Below are 15,058 nucleotides of genomic sequence, written 5' to 3' on the forward strand. Positions count from 1 at the left end.
AACTATGTTTAGAACTGTTATTTATACCAGAGTCTGCTGGCGGGATTCTCCTCTGGACGCAGATGAATTCTTCTCTTTGACACTCTGAAGGAGAACTGTTAGAAACACAGGGGCAGAGGGACAGTTGTGAAGTTATGCATATGCACATAAGCAATGTAGAGGTGTCATATTGATAATGACAGTCACATCTGCAAGGCAAATTAAAACAAGTGGTTGAATGTTCAAAACATACAGTATGTATAGGGTGTCGTGGGTGACCCTTTATACTTCTTTCAGAAAATATGAAGGATCAACATCCTCCCTCTCAACTTTAAACGTGTCCACTATTGCAGCAGTGGTGTTGACAGATGGTCACAATGATGCTGACCCCCCCCCCCCCCCATTTCCCATTATGTGCCTGACTATGTTTATCCACTGATCATTCAAAGTGGGTTTGCTACTCAATGTCAGGGCCGGCCCTTGGAATAGGCAGTTTCGAAACATTTGGGGGGGGGAAAGAAAAAAAAGTTAGAAATAGAAAAAAAAAAATTGAAATTTCATAACAACACAATTTCCCGATTTTGGGTCAACAAAGTACATCTTATGATCTTATACTAACAGAACTACGCCTATATTGCGTACAGCGCCAATAAACTATGGCACACCCCCCCACTCTAAATCAATCAATCACCGCCCCAGCCCCAGTAAAAACCAGAGGTTTATGTGAAATTGTTCTTTTTTTTAAATGATGGTTTTAGTGTGCAACTATAGGTTTTAATTTTGTATTCGTGTTCATTTAAAATAAATCATACTCCCAAAAAACGTATACAGCTTCTGTGTGCTTTTATTAACATTGGAATTTACTGTGTAAGCAGCATTGGGGGGGGGGGGAGCTTTAGAGAGCTCTGTCCTGAAAGACTGAGCGGCTCTGATAACCTCAGCTCAGTGAGGTAAAGCCACACCTTTATATGATCATTATAGTTATACAAAAACAAGAGAATAGATGAAAAACAGGTATAAAATACTATATGACAGTACAAAAAAGTTGTTATTAATAAACAAGTATACAGTTTGAAAGAGGAGTGATTTGTAAAATATCCAGAAAGAAAAAGAATATCTGCTTACAGTTCTGTTTCATCTGGGTGTTGAGAGATGTATCCAAAGATCTCTTAGGCCCATTCCCAAACCGCCCCCTACACCCTACCCCTACACCAGTGACCACCAACTGGCGGCCCGCGGGCCACATCCGGCCCGCCAGACTTTCTCATCCGGCCCGCACGACGGGGGTGACTGTGGCGTTGGCGGAGTGGTTACTGCGTTCGCCCCCCACCCATTTCTTTGTTTACAACGTCTCGTGAGTAAGGTGCAGTACCGGAGTCCAACAGAGAGGCAGCAGCTGCGGGACAGTAGACTGCGTACTGCGAAACCTTCCCTCCCCTGAAGAAGAAGTGATCCTTCGTTGTGAAGAGTCTGGTTAATGCGCTCTGCCACACCACACCACAGCAGTAGCCCCGCTGCGACAGAGTCCAACAGAGAGGCTGGAGCTGCGGGACAGCAGCCCAGAAGCAGGGTTGGGTTGTAACGGAATACATAACGGCGTTACGTAATCAGAATACACAAATCAAGTAGGCTAACTGTATTCAGCTGGCGATACATTTGAAAAACGAGTAATCTGATTGCAGTTACTTTCGTAAACCTGAAGTGAATACATTTTGGAATACTTATTGGAATTATTGGAGGAAAAGTTTCCTCACAAAATGTAATATTCATTACCGGCAGAACTGTGTGCACACTGCACGGCGCTGCAGCATGTCTGTGAGTGAGAGAGAGATGCAGCGTGTCTGTGAGGCCCCGCCCCCGCACGCAGATGAGAGAGAGAGAGAGATCTCTTTTAAAATATATTGAAAGTTAGAAACGGAGATGGTTAGATAAAATGTGCAAGATAACGTTTATGTAGCATTTCTTTATTGTCGAAATGATGACATTTCATAACGGGATGAAATCAAAGTGACTGGCCTGCTGCTGCTGAATGCATGGGGCAAGTGACTGGAAAAAGTTTTAAAAGTTATTACATCGTTTCAGATAATAAATAATAATGATGATTCATTCTATTTAGGGGCGCCTTTCAAAGCACCCAAGGACACCTTACAATGCATAACATATTCCAAGGAAAGGTTTTAAGACAGTACAAAGAATGCAGTCCGGGTGATGTTTTTTATGTCGTGTTTGTGCTCTTGATAAGCCATGAAAACAGTAAAATAAGTGTCTCCTGTTCACCAAAACATACCCATCTGTTATGGAAAAAGAAAGTATTCCAAAAGTAATCTGAATACTATTTATAAAATTCTGGGCTATATAAAAATCGCTGGCCCGCGATAGTGTCTATTGGTTACATTTCGGCCCTTGGACAAATGTAGTGATCCCTGCCCTACACCCTACCCCTCCGTTTGCGCGTTCACGCGGAGGGTCCGCCATATTGAGGGCTGTTCCAAAGCAACGAGTGTGGAGGGGGAGTGGGCTATCAAGCCCTCAAACAGCGAGTCTGCAGCGGTGCTGACTTGAGACCGGTCTCTCCCTGACCGGAGTCACGCTGTGTGTGTCCTCAGGAAACACGCTGTTTACAAGTAGTTCCAGCAAACATCCACTGATAAACTGCGATGTTAACGACCTCATGATGACCTCATATGTTTTTAACTTAGGATCAAACCTGTGTTTAGTCTAGAAAAAGGTAAATGCGTGCATTTTATTATAAAGTTGTGTATATTTACAGACCGTTGCAAAAACTAAGAAGCTTATAAACATCAGGTTTAAAACTAAAAGAGCTTTGAAACACAATGAAAGATGTTTGGAGTTTTATTTTAGTTATTCATTTAAACTTTTTGTCTAAGAGATGCTGATTTGAAACCGTTGTTACATACAGTTACGGCACTTCCTGTTTCTGCCGGAGAGAGGGGAGGCCGTCCCAAAGCTTGCTGCTGTGTTTACTCCCTCCATCTGACAGGAGGAGCCTCGTTGAGCTGCGAGTGTGGCTACAGACGGAGTTCACTCCGTCATGGAGGGGTAGGGATGGTTTGGGATTGGGCCTTAATGTTGCTTTCAAAGTGCACCAGATTGATGCTTGTAACTTCAATATAAAAAAAATCTTGCCTAGGGCAGCAAATTGGTCAGGGCCGGCCCTGCTCAATGTAGTCTACTTGCAGTCTGACCATCTTGATCAGCACTTAGGCATGTGTGTGTGTGTGTGTGTGTGTGTGTGTGTGTGTGTGTGTGTGTGTGTGTGTGTGTGTGTGTGTGTGTGTGTGTGTGTGTGTGTGTGTGTGTGTGTGTGTGTGTGTGTGTGTGTGTGTGTGTGTGTGTGTGTGTGTGTGTGTGTGCGTGCGTGCGTGCGTGCGTGCGTGCGTGCGTGCGTGCGTGCGTGCGTGCGTGCGTGCGTGCGTGCGTGCGTGCGTGCGTGCGTGCGTGCGTGCGTGCGTGCGTGCGTCAGTGTGTAACCTACTTGCTGTTGATTTGTGTGCAGGCTCGCCAGGCATCCAGCTCCACTGACAGCTGCTCGATCTTTAGAGGAACACACACCTCCCTCCGCTTCAACAACTGACTGCAGAAACGGAAACAGTGAGGGAACATGGTGATTGGCTTACTTTGAAAACGTTAATCCTATCTTTTCACATACACCATCAAGTAATTGCTTTTTCAAATGCATATTGCTAGATATTGTTTTAAAATATTCTAGCAATATATAGACAATTTAAATACATATTAATGGCTTATTCTGCATGTCCTAAGTATGTATGCTGCATGTATTTTGTTGTCTAATGTATGTATAATGTATAATGTTTCATGACATTAAACTATTCTATTCTTATTATAAAACTATGAGGCAACCAAGAGATAGAAGCATTATTATTTATTATGATTTTCCTATATACACTCGTAAACCAGCACTCCTTCTCCAAACAAACACACACACACACACACACACACACACACACACACACACACACACACACACACAAACACACAGTTGTGTGTCTACCTGGTGTATTCGTAGAGGGCAGGAACGATGCTAGAGTACTGTCTTCTAATGGCCTGCAGACCTCCAATATATCCACACAGGATCAACAGCTCACTGCGGACTCTGCAGACACACACACACACACACCATAAGAGATAAAGGAGTGATTTAATTGTCTTGGGACAAAACAGCAAAATAAACATGATTAAAATTAAAGCTGCAAGCAGCGTTGAGCTGTTGTCCGCACGTCGATGTGTCACGCAGGTGTCTTCCGGACTCGGCCGTTGGCAAACGTGGGAAGTTTCAGGCCGATCGGACGACATACATGGGAGTTACAGCAGTATCATAAACATTGTGTTTGATGGCGAGTGATCTGTCGCCATGGCAACGGCATTTTATGACACCCCATAATAGGCCTAGATGTGTTGAGGGCTGCATCGTTATCAAACCTGTTAAGTTTTGGGCCATTGGGAGCATGTTCAACGGAGTTATGAGAAAACCGTGTTTCATGGCGAGCATTGTGTTACCATGGCAACGGAATTTGACTAAATCTCAAAACTGACACATATATGTCTTTAGAGCTGTACCGATAGCACACGTGAAGTTTGAACACTTATTGACCATTTACACAGGAGTTATAGCAATATTGTGCTTAACGGTGAGGGATGCGTTGCCATGGCAACAGCTTTTGAGGAAAACGTACTATTGTCATATTGAGGTGTTGAGGGCCGGACCATTTTTTATGTATTTATTGTCAAAGCATTTCATGTATTCATTGCTATCTGGATGTTAAGAGCATTCCATGGAATATAACAAAACGTTTTTCTGAAGCAAATTACTTACGCTACCTTTAACTGTCTTCTGAGGTCTGGTGCTCTTTTTACCATTTTCATAGGAGTTACAGCCACATCGTGTTTTTTAGCAGGGATGCGTTGCCATGGAAACGGCATATGGTGAGATCTCAGATTTCACGTAGAGCTGTTGAGGCATGGACCGGTGATATACAAGTGAAGATTAGGGGATGATGGGACCGTGTCCATTGGAGTTACAGCGACATCGTGTTTTATGTCGAGGGATGCGTTGCCATTGGTAACGCCACATTATGTAACATCAGATTTGACATAGAGCTGTTCAGGGCTGCAGTGTTAACCATCATGTGATGTGTTGTGGCGTTCTGAGCATGTCAGTTGGAGTTATGACAACATCGCGTTCCATGGCGAGGGATCGCCTACTATCGAGCGAACGCGAAATTCGGCACCAAATTACGGCTCTGCCGTGCGGGAAAAAAAGAGTGATTTCTCGAGACGCTACCCGACGAATTTGGAGTCTATCGGATAAAATCCCTAGGAGGAGATATTTGAGTACGGAGGACACCAAATTACAAATGGCCGACTTCCTGTACGTTATACCCCTCCAAGAGGTTTTTTTGTTCGTCTCTGCACCCTAGATATACGTAGCAAGTTTCGTTCGTTTACTTGAAAGTTAAAGTGGGGGGAGTTTACGTTAAAACCGGAAGTGGGCGTGGCCTACGCAATTTTTTACGCAAAGTTCCGGAACCAATTACACATCACAATTTTCACGAGTCCTGACGCGCGTGCCACATTTGGTGAGTTTTCACATGTTGCGGGGGTCAGAAGTGCGCGCAATGTATTTATAATAATAAAGCGCCAGCGCCCATGTCACTAGAATCGTGCGGACCATCCGCCGTCATGATTTCGAAACCTTTTCTGTGCTTTTGCTGGTCGTTTTCCCTGTTTTATGTGTGTTTCGCAGGTTTACGGCTCGCTGTGCGAGCGATTACAATAGGGTCTTCGCCGACCTCTGGTCTCAGACCCTAATAACTGTTAATAGTAATAATGAGATAATACATGATCTTACTCTGTCAAATTGGCCATGGTGAGGCAGTCGGTTCTGATGTAACTCATCAGGTCCAGGATGGGCTGAACATTGTCCACTGTCCAATCAGACCCAGCCAGCTGTTCTGGTGGCGAGGAAACAGGGAGAGATAATAGTCAGTGCTTTTTGAGGACAAAAACAGTAGTACATTCAGATTGTTTTATTCAGTTTGACACATTAAGAAGATATTGTTTTAACTAACTTAATTAGATATGCATATATATTAGTACTTTGTGAAAAATGTATTGATCGTACACTGTATTTCAAATCAAATAAAGAGTGCACACCATAGTGTGTTCTAATAGTACAATATATAATAGTGAGGATATGATATCATATAGGTAACAATGAAACAAATACCTTTAACGTGATCCAGACCAATCCACAGAGCCTTCTCCGGTTCAGAGCTCAGCAGGTGGAATTTAACTGCCAACAGCAAATCTCCTTCACACATGGCTGCTTCTGCCAAGGACTTACACTCCTCCAACGAAGGCAGAGCGCACTTGGATGACAAACAACACATAATGCTTGTCACTATAATCATCACACATGATATCATCAACACCAGACATGGAGTCTCTCTTTGATCTCCTCCACAACATGTCCTAGATGGACCGAATGAGTGCCAACTCACCCTCTTATGGAAGAGATTGATTTCTGCAGGGCTTCCTGGGTAATATGCACACAGCTTAGCCAGTAACATGTCACTGTCAGGAATCATGTGCACGAGGTCAGCCGAAAGCTCCCTGAATGTAAACAAGGCACAGATGGAAGTTTCTTCTTGATGGTGTTTCGAAGCAGCCGCGTCAGTGTTTGGTGAGCACAGGTGCAGCACCCCGCTCTTCCACAGGCACACCTTGAGGAAGCAGATCTGAATTCTGCCTGACTAATGAAGTCCAAGCCAAAAATGGTTTGGCAGCCAAAGGGCTAATGCATACACTTCATCACGGACATGTGTCATTATGCAATGTGCAACATACGGTTTTCAGCTAGCTGGATATGAGCAACTAAATGAAATGTAACATTTTACATTACAACAACATCACAAAATTGTGAAGGATTAAGTAGCCCAAAGAAGCTAACACGGGTTTGTTTGGATCAATACTAAGATGTACAGAGGAATAATGAATGGTGCACACAATGGTGCACGTGCATGGATGGAGACGTACCATGTAGGTGTCATCATGTACTTCCTGGCCAGGAGTTCAAGACAGTATGCAGTGCTCTGGTTGGCTGCCTCTCCAAGGACTATACCCACACATGCAGCCAACTCCAGCTCATTACCTCGGATATGACTTGACATGGCTAACTAAAACACACACACACACACACACACACACACACACACACACAAACAGACAATATTTTTTTTTAATCCGCTTTCTCAGAGAAATATTAAAACTAACAAATGCAAATGTGATGCAGGTAAGCGCACAGACGGTGGTGTGCACCTTGATGTTGTCCACAGCGAGGTGGCAGCATGCAGCCAGAACGGAGCATCCATCCTGGAAGTACCACTCAGCGAGTTCCTTACAGACCTGGAGGAGGAGACTGGACAAACAAGCAATATAGCCAGGGACTTTTATAAATACATCTCATCTCCTCATCTCATTTAGAGAGCATTTAGATGAGACTAAACATTTCCCAGAGTTCCGCTCTGTGAGTTCTGCGAGTGAAGGTAGAGACTCTGAATGGAGCACAGTCAGCAGACACGGGCAGCTGAGCTGAGAGTGAGCATAGGGCTGACCAACATGACACAAGCTGACATAGAGAGTTGAGACAGAACTAAGACAAAGACTTTATTCAAAAAATACCTGCTACCTAAGACTAACACTAAGAAGTGTTGCTAACTATTTTAATTTAGATATGATTCTCTTCTTTAAATTAATATTTACAGTAACAGTTTGATCCCTCGTGTGTTGGAAAGACAATTCTGCAATTTGTTGCCATGCGATGAAAAAAGAATAACTTGTCAAAGGTAGCTACCAAAGTGTGTGCGTGTGTGTGCGTGTGCGTGCGCGTGCGTGCGTGTGATTACCTCTGGTACTGCTGTCTGCTATCCACATCATTAGCCGTGTGGCTCCCCGTGGAGCTGAGCGGTGCACGAATGTTCCCTTCGCACGCTCCCTAAAAATATAGAACATCGTATTGTTTTTAATTTTCTATTATTTCTTATCGATATCTTCACAACCATCCATTCATCCTTAACCCCCTCCTCTCTATTCATGTGTTCATGCGGACTGAAAGAGAAAAGCTGCTCCCCGTCGGTGTGCCCCCCCCCCCCTCACTCTGAGTACCTGTGCTATCATCAAGGCTTCCTGAAGCTGTCCTCTGCCAGTGAAGAAGCTCACCAGCTGTTCTACGTCTCCCGTGGCGATGGCGTACGGGATAGCATCATCGTTATCCTCAGCCATCAGCTGCTCCGCTCTCCTGTCACATGGGCAATCACCATTACATACCATGAGCAACACACACAGACGGTCTCTGTGTTCATCTTTAAAAGAAATAAGATGGCACACTTAATAACTGAATTTAACATTCAGACTGATGTTAGTATGAGCACATAATAAGGCTTCATAAGAGCCTATCAGAAGACCTGTTGCCTAACGTCGTCACAGAGTGTCCCGTAGGCTGCGTCTGGTTGCTTATTGTGAGGACAGAGTTGGTGCTTCCGCTACGACGCTCTGACCTGGTACAGCTCTCTGCTCTGAACAACGTCTCTGGATGCTAGGCTTTCACATGGACCGCATTGCACTATTCAGGTGCTGCTCTTATCTGGCCACCTCTCTTGGTCTAAGGTGGGTGAGTAGCATTGTGGCGTTGCTCAGCGAGACACGCAGCGAGACACGCAGCGAGACACGCAGCGAGACAGGAGCGTCGTGTGATTAGCCGGTGTAGCAGTCCCCCGAGCCGCTTACACGCTGAGAGACTTGCTGCTCGCTGACACTGGCCAATCAACGTAACCATAGTTTACCTCTGCATGAGACTCTTCCAGTATTTCATGGAGACTCCTGGAGCCACAGACAAGGCTTTCTCCCACTGAAAGAGAGGGAGTACGAGCATCGTTATGGCAACCAGCCTCAGCTACATTTGCAAATCATTTCTTTCTCTTCACATCTATCTGTTTCTCACATCAGACGAACTGAGTCGTTGATGCTCAGTCGTCTCTCTCGTCACATCTTCTTCGTAACATTGAAAGTGCATGATGACAGGGTGAGGGTGAGGCCGTCTACATGGTTCCTGTGATATGACATAGGCCTCTCAGGGACAGCTCTGCCCTCAGAAGGCATGTGTAGAAAATGCAGTGCCTACTTTTCAATGCTCACACAGCTCTCCATTCACTACCGGAGAACTGTCAGCACTCTTCTCTCAATCTTTCAGAAAGACTTTAGGCAGTATCTCTTATAACTATTCTTTGACCAAGGACTTTCTTGCAAATAAATGGTATGTATCCATGTCAGTGATCCTCTGAACTGCCATGTGCAGTATCAGCGCATATATGCTGATATAAATGAAGTCCTCTTTATCGCTGCTCACAAATAGGTTTCCAATCATGCAGAGACAATAACGTCTATCTGAATGGAGACCAGCAAATAGATGATCTGATATTACTGATAATATTTAGTTTTGTTTAAAGTACAACACCATTTAGGTCGACATTGTGTTAAAGCATCAAAAGGGAGTTATGTGGAGCCAGACAATAATGAAGGAGCACATTGTTGAATTTTGAAATGGGTAAACACACACACACACACACACACACACACACACACACACACACACACACACACACACACACCTGTCCCAGCTCCACCATTAATTCGCAGTATCGTTGGACCTGTCCCAGCCTCAGGTGGATGTCTGCGGCTTCTTTCAGCCTCTCCTCTTTACTGGGGGCTCCGATCCCCCCTCCAAATTTAGACATCTTTACTATAGTGAGCTCCTGGGCTTCAGACTGAAAGGAAATAGAACAGGTCAAGCTGGAGTGAAACCTCTTGGACTTGGCCTAAAAAAGAAAGCTGCATTCAGTGTAGTTATGTCGTATTTAAATGAAGAGGATAGCATGATATGTATGATAAGAAAGACGTACATTTTATAAGTGGTCTTCTAGTTAAATCATGACACTATGAACTAAATATAGTCCTGTATTATAATCCTTTATTTCTTTCCTAATCTTTCATTGTGTTATTTATTTTCTGTGTGTACTGTGCTCTGGCTAGTTACTGGGTCAACATGCATTGTTTCCATTCGCAGAGCCTGCACCCGCTGAACAGGAACTAGACGATCCTCACCGTTTTAAACTTGAGCAGGTGCTTCATGTGCATCACCCCCCCGCTGTAGCTAGGAGGCAGCAGCGAGTCGTCCTGCCCGCTGATCACTGACACCAGGTCCCACAGGTTGCTGCTGCCCCCTGGAGGCTGAGCAGGGAAGGGTACACACAGGTCAGAAATACAAGGAGTATTTAGGATGAGAGAAGAGACTTAGAAGCCATAGAAAAGGAATGGATCCTTACAATATGCCAAATGACACAAACTCTATTGGAGAAAGAGTTTGGAAATACACTTTAATGCTATTTAGTAAAAACATTTTGTATAAGTTTATTATTTCTTGTGTTTAGTGGTAATATAATATTATAATAGTTAAAAACAGACAATCCCAAGTTTAACATAAGTAAACGTAAGAAAAAAAAGAGGGGGGGGCTTTATGTTGACTCATTCAGATTGAACTAAGCTATTCTCTGGGCTCTGGACCGTGTTACTTTACTGGAGTAATGTCAATCAAATCTATGTTTATGGGCAACATCTTCTCACAAGTCTTTGGATGTGAAAGATCATGTTTAATACACAGTACCAACCCAAGAGAGGACCTAAACAAATTAGATATTCAGATATATTTTAATTTGATATCGGTAGTATGTATTTATACACTGAATTCTAGAATCCTATCTGCTGGGCCCAGAACACGGTCAGCTGTTTATCAATAATAGATTAGGGAGAGTGGGAACATGTTTAGCAGCATAACATGATGCATGTTGGGACAATCTGAATGAAGAACGTTCAGAAAGCAGGTACCGAAAAGCACTCAGAGAACCAGCGCAGCTTCTTGGCCCTGGTGTCACAGCTCAGTTTATCCAGCTCCTGCTTGATGTCGCGAGACACTTTCCCACAGAGCAGCGGGGGGGCGCCGGGGACCATCGCTGTGTCTGCACACACACACACACACACACAGGCAGCGGGGTTACAGGAGCTGTAAGGACAGAGGGCGTCCTGCAGGGCGGAGTCTGACCTGTGCTCCCGTTGATCCTGTCCCAGGGCTGCTCCGTGAGGATGTTCAGCAGCAGAGGGGCCACCAGGGGGGCGAGGGACCACAGCCGCACCGTGCTGTCCCTGCTGCAGCTCGCCATGGTGAAGGGGCGGCTCTGATGACATGTTAAACCTGCACACACACACACACACACACACACACGCACACACGCACACACACACGTTTCAAAACATAATGTCGGCACTCGTGACTGCGATATTAAACTTTCTAAACCCGTCTCACAACGTTTGAGGCTACAGCAGGGATACTATTACAGATCATCTAAAACTGAATAAATACACTATTGTAGCGCCAGGAAAAGGGAGTCGGAGGCGGTGTATTCAGAACGGAGTTCCACTCTTTATTATCCATTAATTATAGAGAGGTCAACACATCGTCTGCTCTGCTTAACGAGCTAGCAGGAATGGAGGCTAACTCTCCAGGTGTTCCCACTAAAGGGTCCGTGTGGCAACACAATAAGAGAGGTGAATTATGTCCCATAACGTGTCACCACACAAGCCCCCCCAGAATTCACGTGTAAACAAAATCCGTATGGCGGGGAGGAACAATCCGCCTGCCCCCACGAGACCTGCGCACCGGAGTCGGTACAGCGACCTCCGCCCGTGCGGCCCCTGACAGAGGAGGGACCGGAACAACAGGTCCACACTCCCTGACAGGAATCAAAGCCGGGGGTCGGCCCCGTCTCGGCGGCCGAGCCAGCACCACCGGCCGGTCCACGTCCAAGTGAGCAGCCTTCACCCGGTCAACCGAGACGTGCTCAGCCTTACCGCCCATGTCGACCACCAGGTGTTTTTCACCGTGTTCCAAAACCCGGAAAGGTCCGTCGTAAGGGGGCTGCAGGGGCCCTCTGTGTGCGTCGTGACGGATGAAGACGTGCCCAGCTGAGCGTAGCTCCGCGGGAACTTGAGACCCTGGCGCACCGTGCTGAGTAGTCGGGACTGGAGCGAAAGCCTCCGCCGCGTCACGCAGAAAAACTCGCTGGGCCGTGGCAGACCAGGGAGCTGACGCATTTGAGAGGAAATCCCCCGGAACTCTCAGCGGCTGACCGTAGACCATCTCCGCTGTAGAACACTGCAGATCTTCCTTGGGTGCAGTCCTCAGGCCCAGCATCACCCAGGGCAGCTTGTCGACCCAGTTACCGTCCGTAAGGCCGGCCTTGAGGGACGCCTTCATGGAGCGATGAAAGCGCTCGCAGAGGCCTGAGGGTGGTAAGCGGTAGTCCTGTGCAGCTTGACCCCCAAACCGCCTGCCACAGCGTTCCAGAGCTCGGACGTGAACTGAGAGCCCCTGTCTGAGGAAATGTCTGACGGGGTGCCAAAACGACACACCCACGTTGCAATGAAGGCCCGGGCAACGTCTGCGGCTGATGTCGAAACGAGCGGAACCGCCTCCGGCCAACGGGTCGTTCTGTCCACCATGGTGAGGAGGTAGGAAAACCCCTGAGAGGAAGGCAACGGACCCACCAGGTCAATGTTGACATGATCAAACCTCCTCTCAGGCACCAGGAAACGCTCCAACGGGGCCTTCGTGTGGCGGTGCACCTTAGCGCGTTGACAAGCCACGCACTCCCTGGCCCAAGTCCTCACATCCTTTTTCAGCCCATGCCAGACGAACTTCGCGGCCACCAAGCGCACCGAAGGTTTAACGCCGGGGTGTGATAGGCCGTGCACCGCTTCGAACACAGAGCGCCTCCAGCTGGCAGGGACGACAGGCCGCGCCAGGCCCGTGGAAACGTCACACAGGAGGGTAATGCCCGCGTCGCCGAACACTACGTCCTCCAAGCGCAGCCCCGCGCCCTCCACCTTCAGAGCCTGGACGCCGGGATCTGTGACCTGGTCCGCCGCCATGCGAGTATAGTCCAGGCCCAACTGGACGGCACCGATGACGACTCTGGAGAGGCAATCAGCAACCAGGTTCGACTTGCCAGCCACGTGCTTAATGTCCGTAGTGAACTCTGATATGTAGGACAGCTGCCGCTGCTGACGTGCCGACCAAGGCTCCGCCACTTTTGACATGGCGAAGGTGAGCGGCTTGTGGTCGACAAACGCAGTAAACTCACGGCCTTCCAGCATGAAACGGAAGTGCCGCACGGCCAAATAAAGTCCAAGGAGCTCTCGGTCAAAGGCGCTGTACCTGCGTTCTCTGGACGTCAGCTGGCGGCTGAAAAAGGCGAGCGGCTGCCAAGCGCCCTCCACCCACTGCTCGTGCACTGCGCCGACCGCGTAGTCCGACGCGTCCGTGGTGATGGAAATGGGAGCCGTAGATGATGGGTGTGCCAGCAAAGCCGCCTGAGCCAACGCGGTCTTGACCTCAGCAAAAGCGACGTCCGCCTCTGCTGTCCAGTCGATCGCCTGGACGGGGGTCTTGCCTTTCAACGCTTCATACAGCGGCCGCATGATGTGTGCGGCCCGGGCGATGAAACGGTGGTAGAAGGTCACCATCCCCAGAAACTCACGGAGCGACCGGGCTGTGAGCGGGCGAGGAAAAGCCGCAACAGCCTCCACCTTCGCTGGCAGAGGTGTCGCACCGCCCTTGGTGACGCGGTGCCCCAGGAAATCAATGTCAGACACCCCGAACTGGCACTTTGCCGGATTGATGATTAATCCGTGTTCGTTGAGCCGTGTGAAAAGGGCTCGGAGGTGGGACAGGTGCTCCTGCACTGAAGCGCTGGCGACGAGTATGTCGTCGAGGTAGACAAACACAAACGGCAGGTCCCGCAGTACCGAATCTATCAGGCGCTGGAACGTCTGAGCGGCATTCTTGAGTCCAAAAGGCATCCGCAGGAACTCAAAAAGTCCAAAAGGTGTTATCACTGCCGTCTTGGGAATGTCCAGGGGGTGCATGGGCACCTGGTGGTATCCACGCACCAGGTCCACCTTGGAAAACACTCCTGTACCGGCCAGATGCGCCGAAAAGTCCTGAATGTGCGGCACTGGATAGCGGTCAGGCGTAGTGGCGTCGTTGAGTCGGCGGTAATCCCCGCACGGGCGGAACCCGCCGTTCGGTTTGGGGACGACGTGCAGGGGGGAAGCCCAAGGACTGTCAGAGCGGCGGACAATGCCCAGGCGCTCCATGGTTGCAAACTCCGCCCTCGCCACAGCCAGCTTAGAAGGGTTCAACCGCCGGGCCCTGGCGTAGACAGGAGGCCCCTCGGTAGTGACGTGGTGCTCCACGCCATGCTTAGTGGTAAGCGCAGAGAAGGTGGGCAGCGACAGGTCTGGAAACTCGGCCAACAGTCTGAGAAACGTGTCTGCCCCTGACAGCGAGCCCGACAGCCCGTCGTACGCTGCGCTGCCAAGTGTGCACACGAGGGAAGAAAACGTCAAGGCATCAATCAAACGCCTATTCTTAACGTCCACTAAGAGTCCATGAGCGCACAAAGAATCCGCTCCGAGGAGGGGAAAAGAAATGTCCGCTGTCACGAAATCCCAGCTGAAACGCTGTCCTCCGATGCACAAACACATAGGCCTCACGCCGTACGTGCGAATGGGACCGCCGTTAGCCGTCGTCAATCGCGGTCCGTGCCCTCCCCGGGTGACGTCTTCACTCGACGCGGGAACTACGCTCCGTTGAGCGCCCGTGTCACACAGAAACAGGCTTCCCGAAACGCTGTCGCTGACGAAGAGGAGCCTGCACGTGCCGCCGACGCTCAGGGCCACTAACGAGCGCCGGCCCCTCCGTTTCCCGGGGGTTTGTAGCTGCACGGAGCGATGCATCTCTTCGCCCTTGTCCCGAAACGTGTGTGGTAAGAGCACTCTCCGGTGTCTCCACGCCGGCTTGCCACAGCCGTGTCCGGCCCCCGCCATGCTGTCTTGACTGCAGATGGGCCGCTGAGCGTCGCGGCTA

General features: G+C 48.3%; 1 protein-coding gene across 4 annotated transcripts in view; it reads right to left on the bottom strand.

Moving 5' to 3' along the window:
- Positions 1 to 15,058, bottom strand: part of wdr17 (WD repeat domain 17) — a 37,123-nt gene that overhangs the window by 3,325 nt on the left and 18,740 nt on the right. For 3 of the 4 annotated variants that reach the window (XM_071206773.1, XM_034082004.2, XM_034081993.2), the window contains 15 exons: positions 11,174 to 11,323; positions 10,960 to 11,090; positions 10,180 to 10,305; positions 9,687 to 9,842; positions 8,862 to 8,926; positions 8,185 to 8,317; positions 7,926 to 8,014; positions 7,339 to 7,438; positions 7,057 to 7,196; positions 6,522 to 6,633; positions 6,248 to 6,389; positions 5,870 to 5,972; positions 4,013 to 4,114; positions 3,476 to 3,574; positions 28 to 95 (listed from right to left, as the gene is read on the bottom strand). In XM_071206773.1, coding sequence (XP_071062874.1) covers positions 28 to 95; positions 3,476 to 3,574; positions 4,013 to 4,114; positions 5,870 to 5,972; positions 6,248 to 6,389; positions 6,522 to 6,633; positions 7,057 to 7,196; positions 7,339 to 7,438; positions 7,926 to 8,014; positions 8,185 to 8,317; positions 8,862 to 8,926; positions 9,687 to 9,842; positions 10,180 to 10,305; positions 10,960 to 11,090; positions 11,174 to 11,323 — 1,716 coding nt within the window. The remainder of the gene's footprint in view (positions 1 to 27; positions 96 to 3,475; positions 3,575 to 4,012; positions 4,115 to 5,869; positions 5,973 to 6,247; positions 6,390 to 6,521; positions 6,634 to 7,056; positions 7,197 to 7,338; positions 7,439 to 7,925; positions 8,015 to 8,184; positions 8,318 to 8,861; positions 8,927 to 9,686; positions 9,843 to 10,179; positions 10,306 to 10,959; positions 11,091 to 11,173; positions 11,324 to 15,058) is intronic. The other variant, XM_071206874.1, reaches the window with a different exon arrangement.

The sequence above is a fragment of the Pseudochaenichthys georgianus genome, chromosome 1 (genome assembly GCF_902827115.2).
Source record: "Pseudochaenichthys georgianus chromosome 1, fPseGeo1.2, whole genome shotgun sequence".
NCBI lineage: Eukaryota > Metazoa > Chordata > Actinopteri > Perciformes > Channichthyidae > Pseudochaenichthys > Pseudochaenichthys georgianus.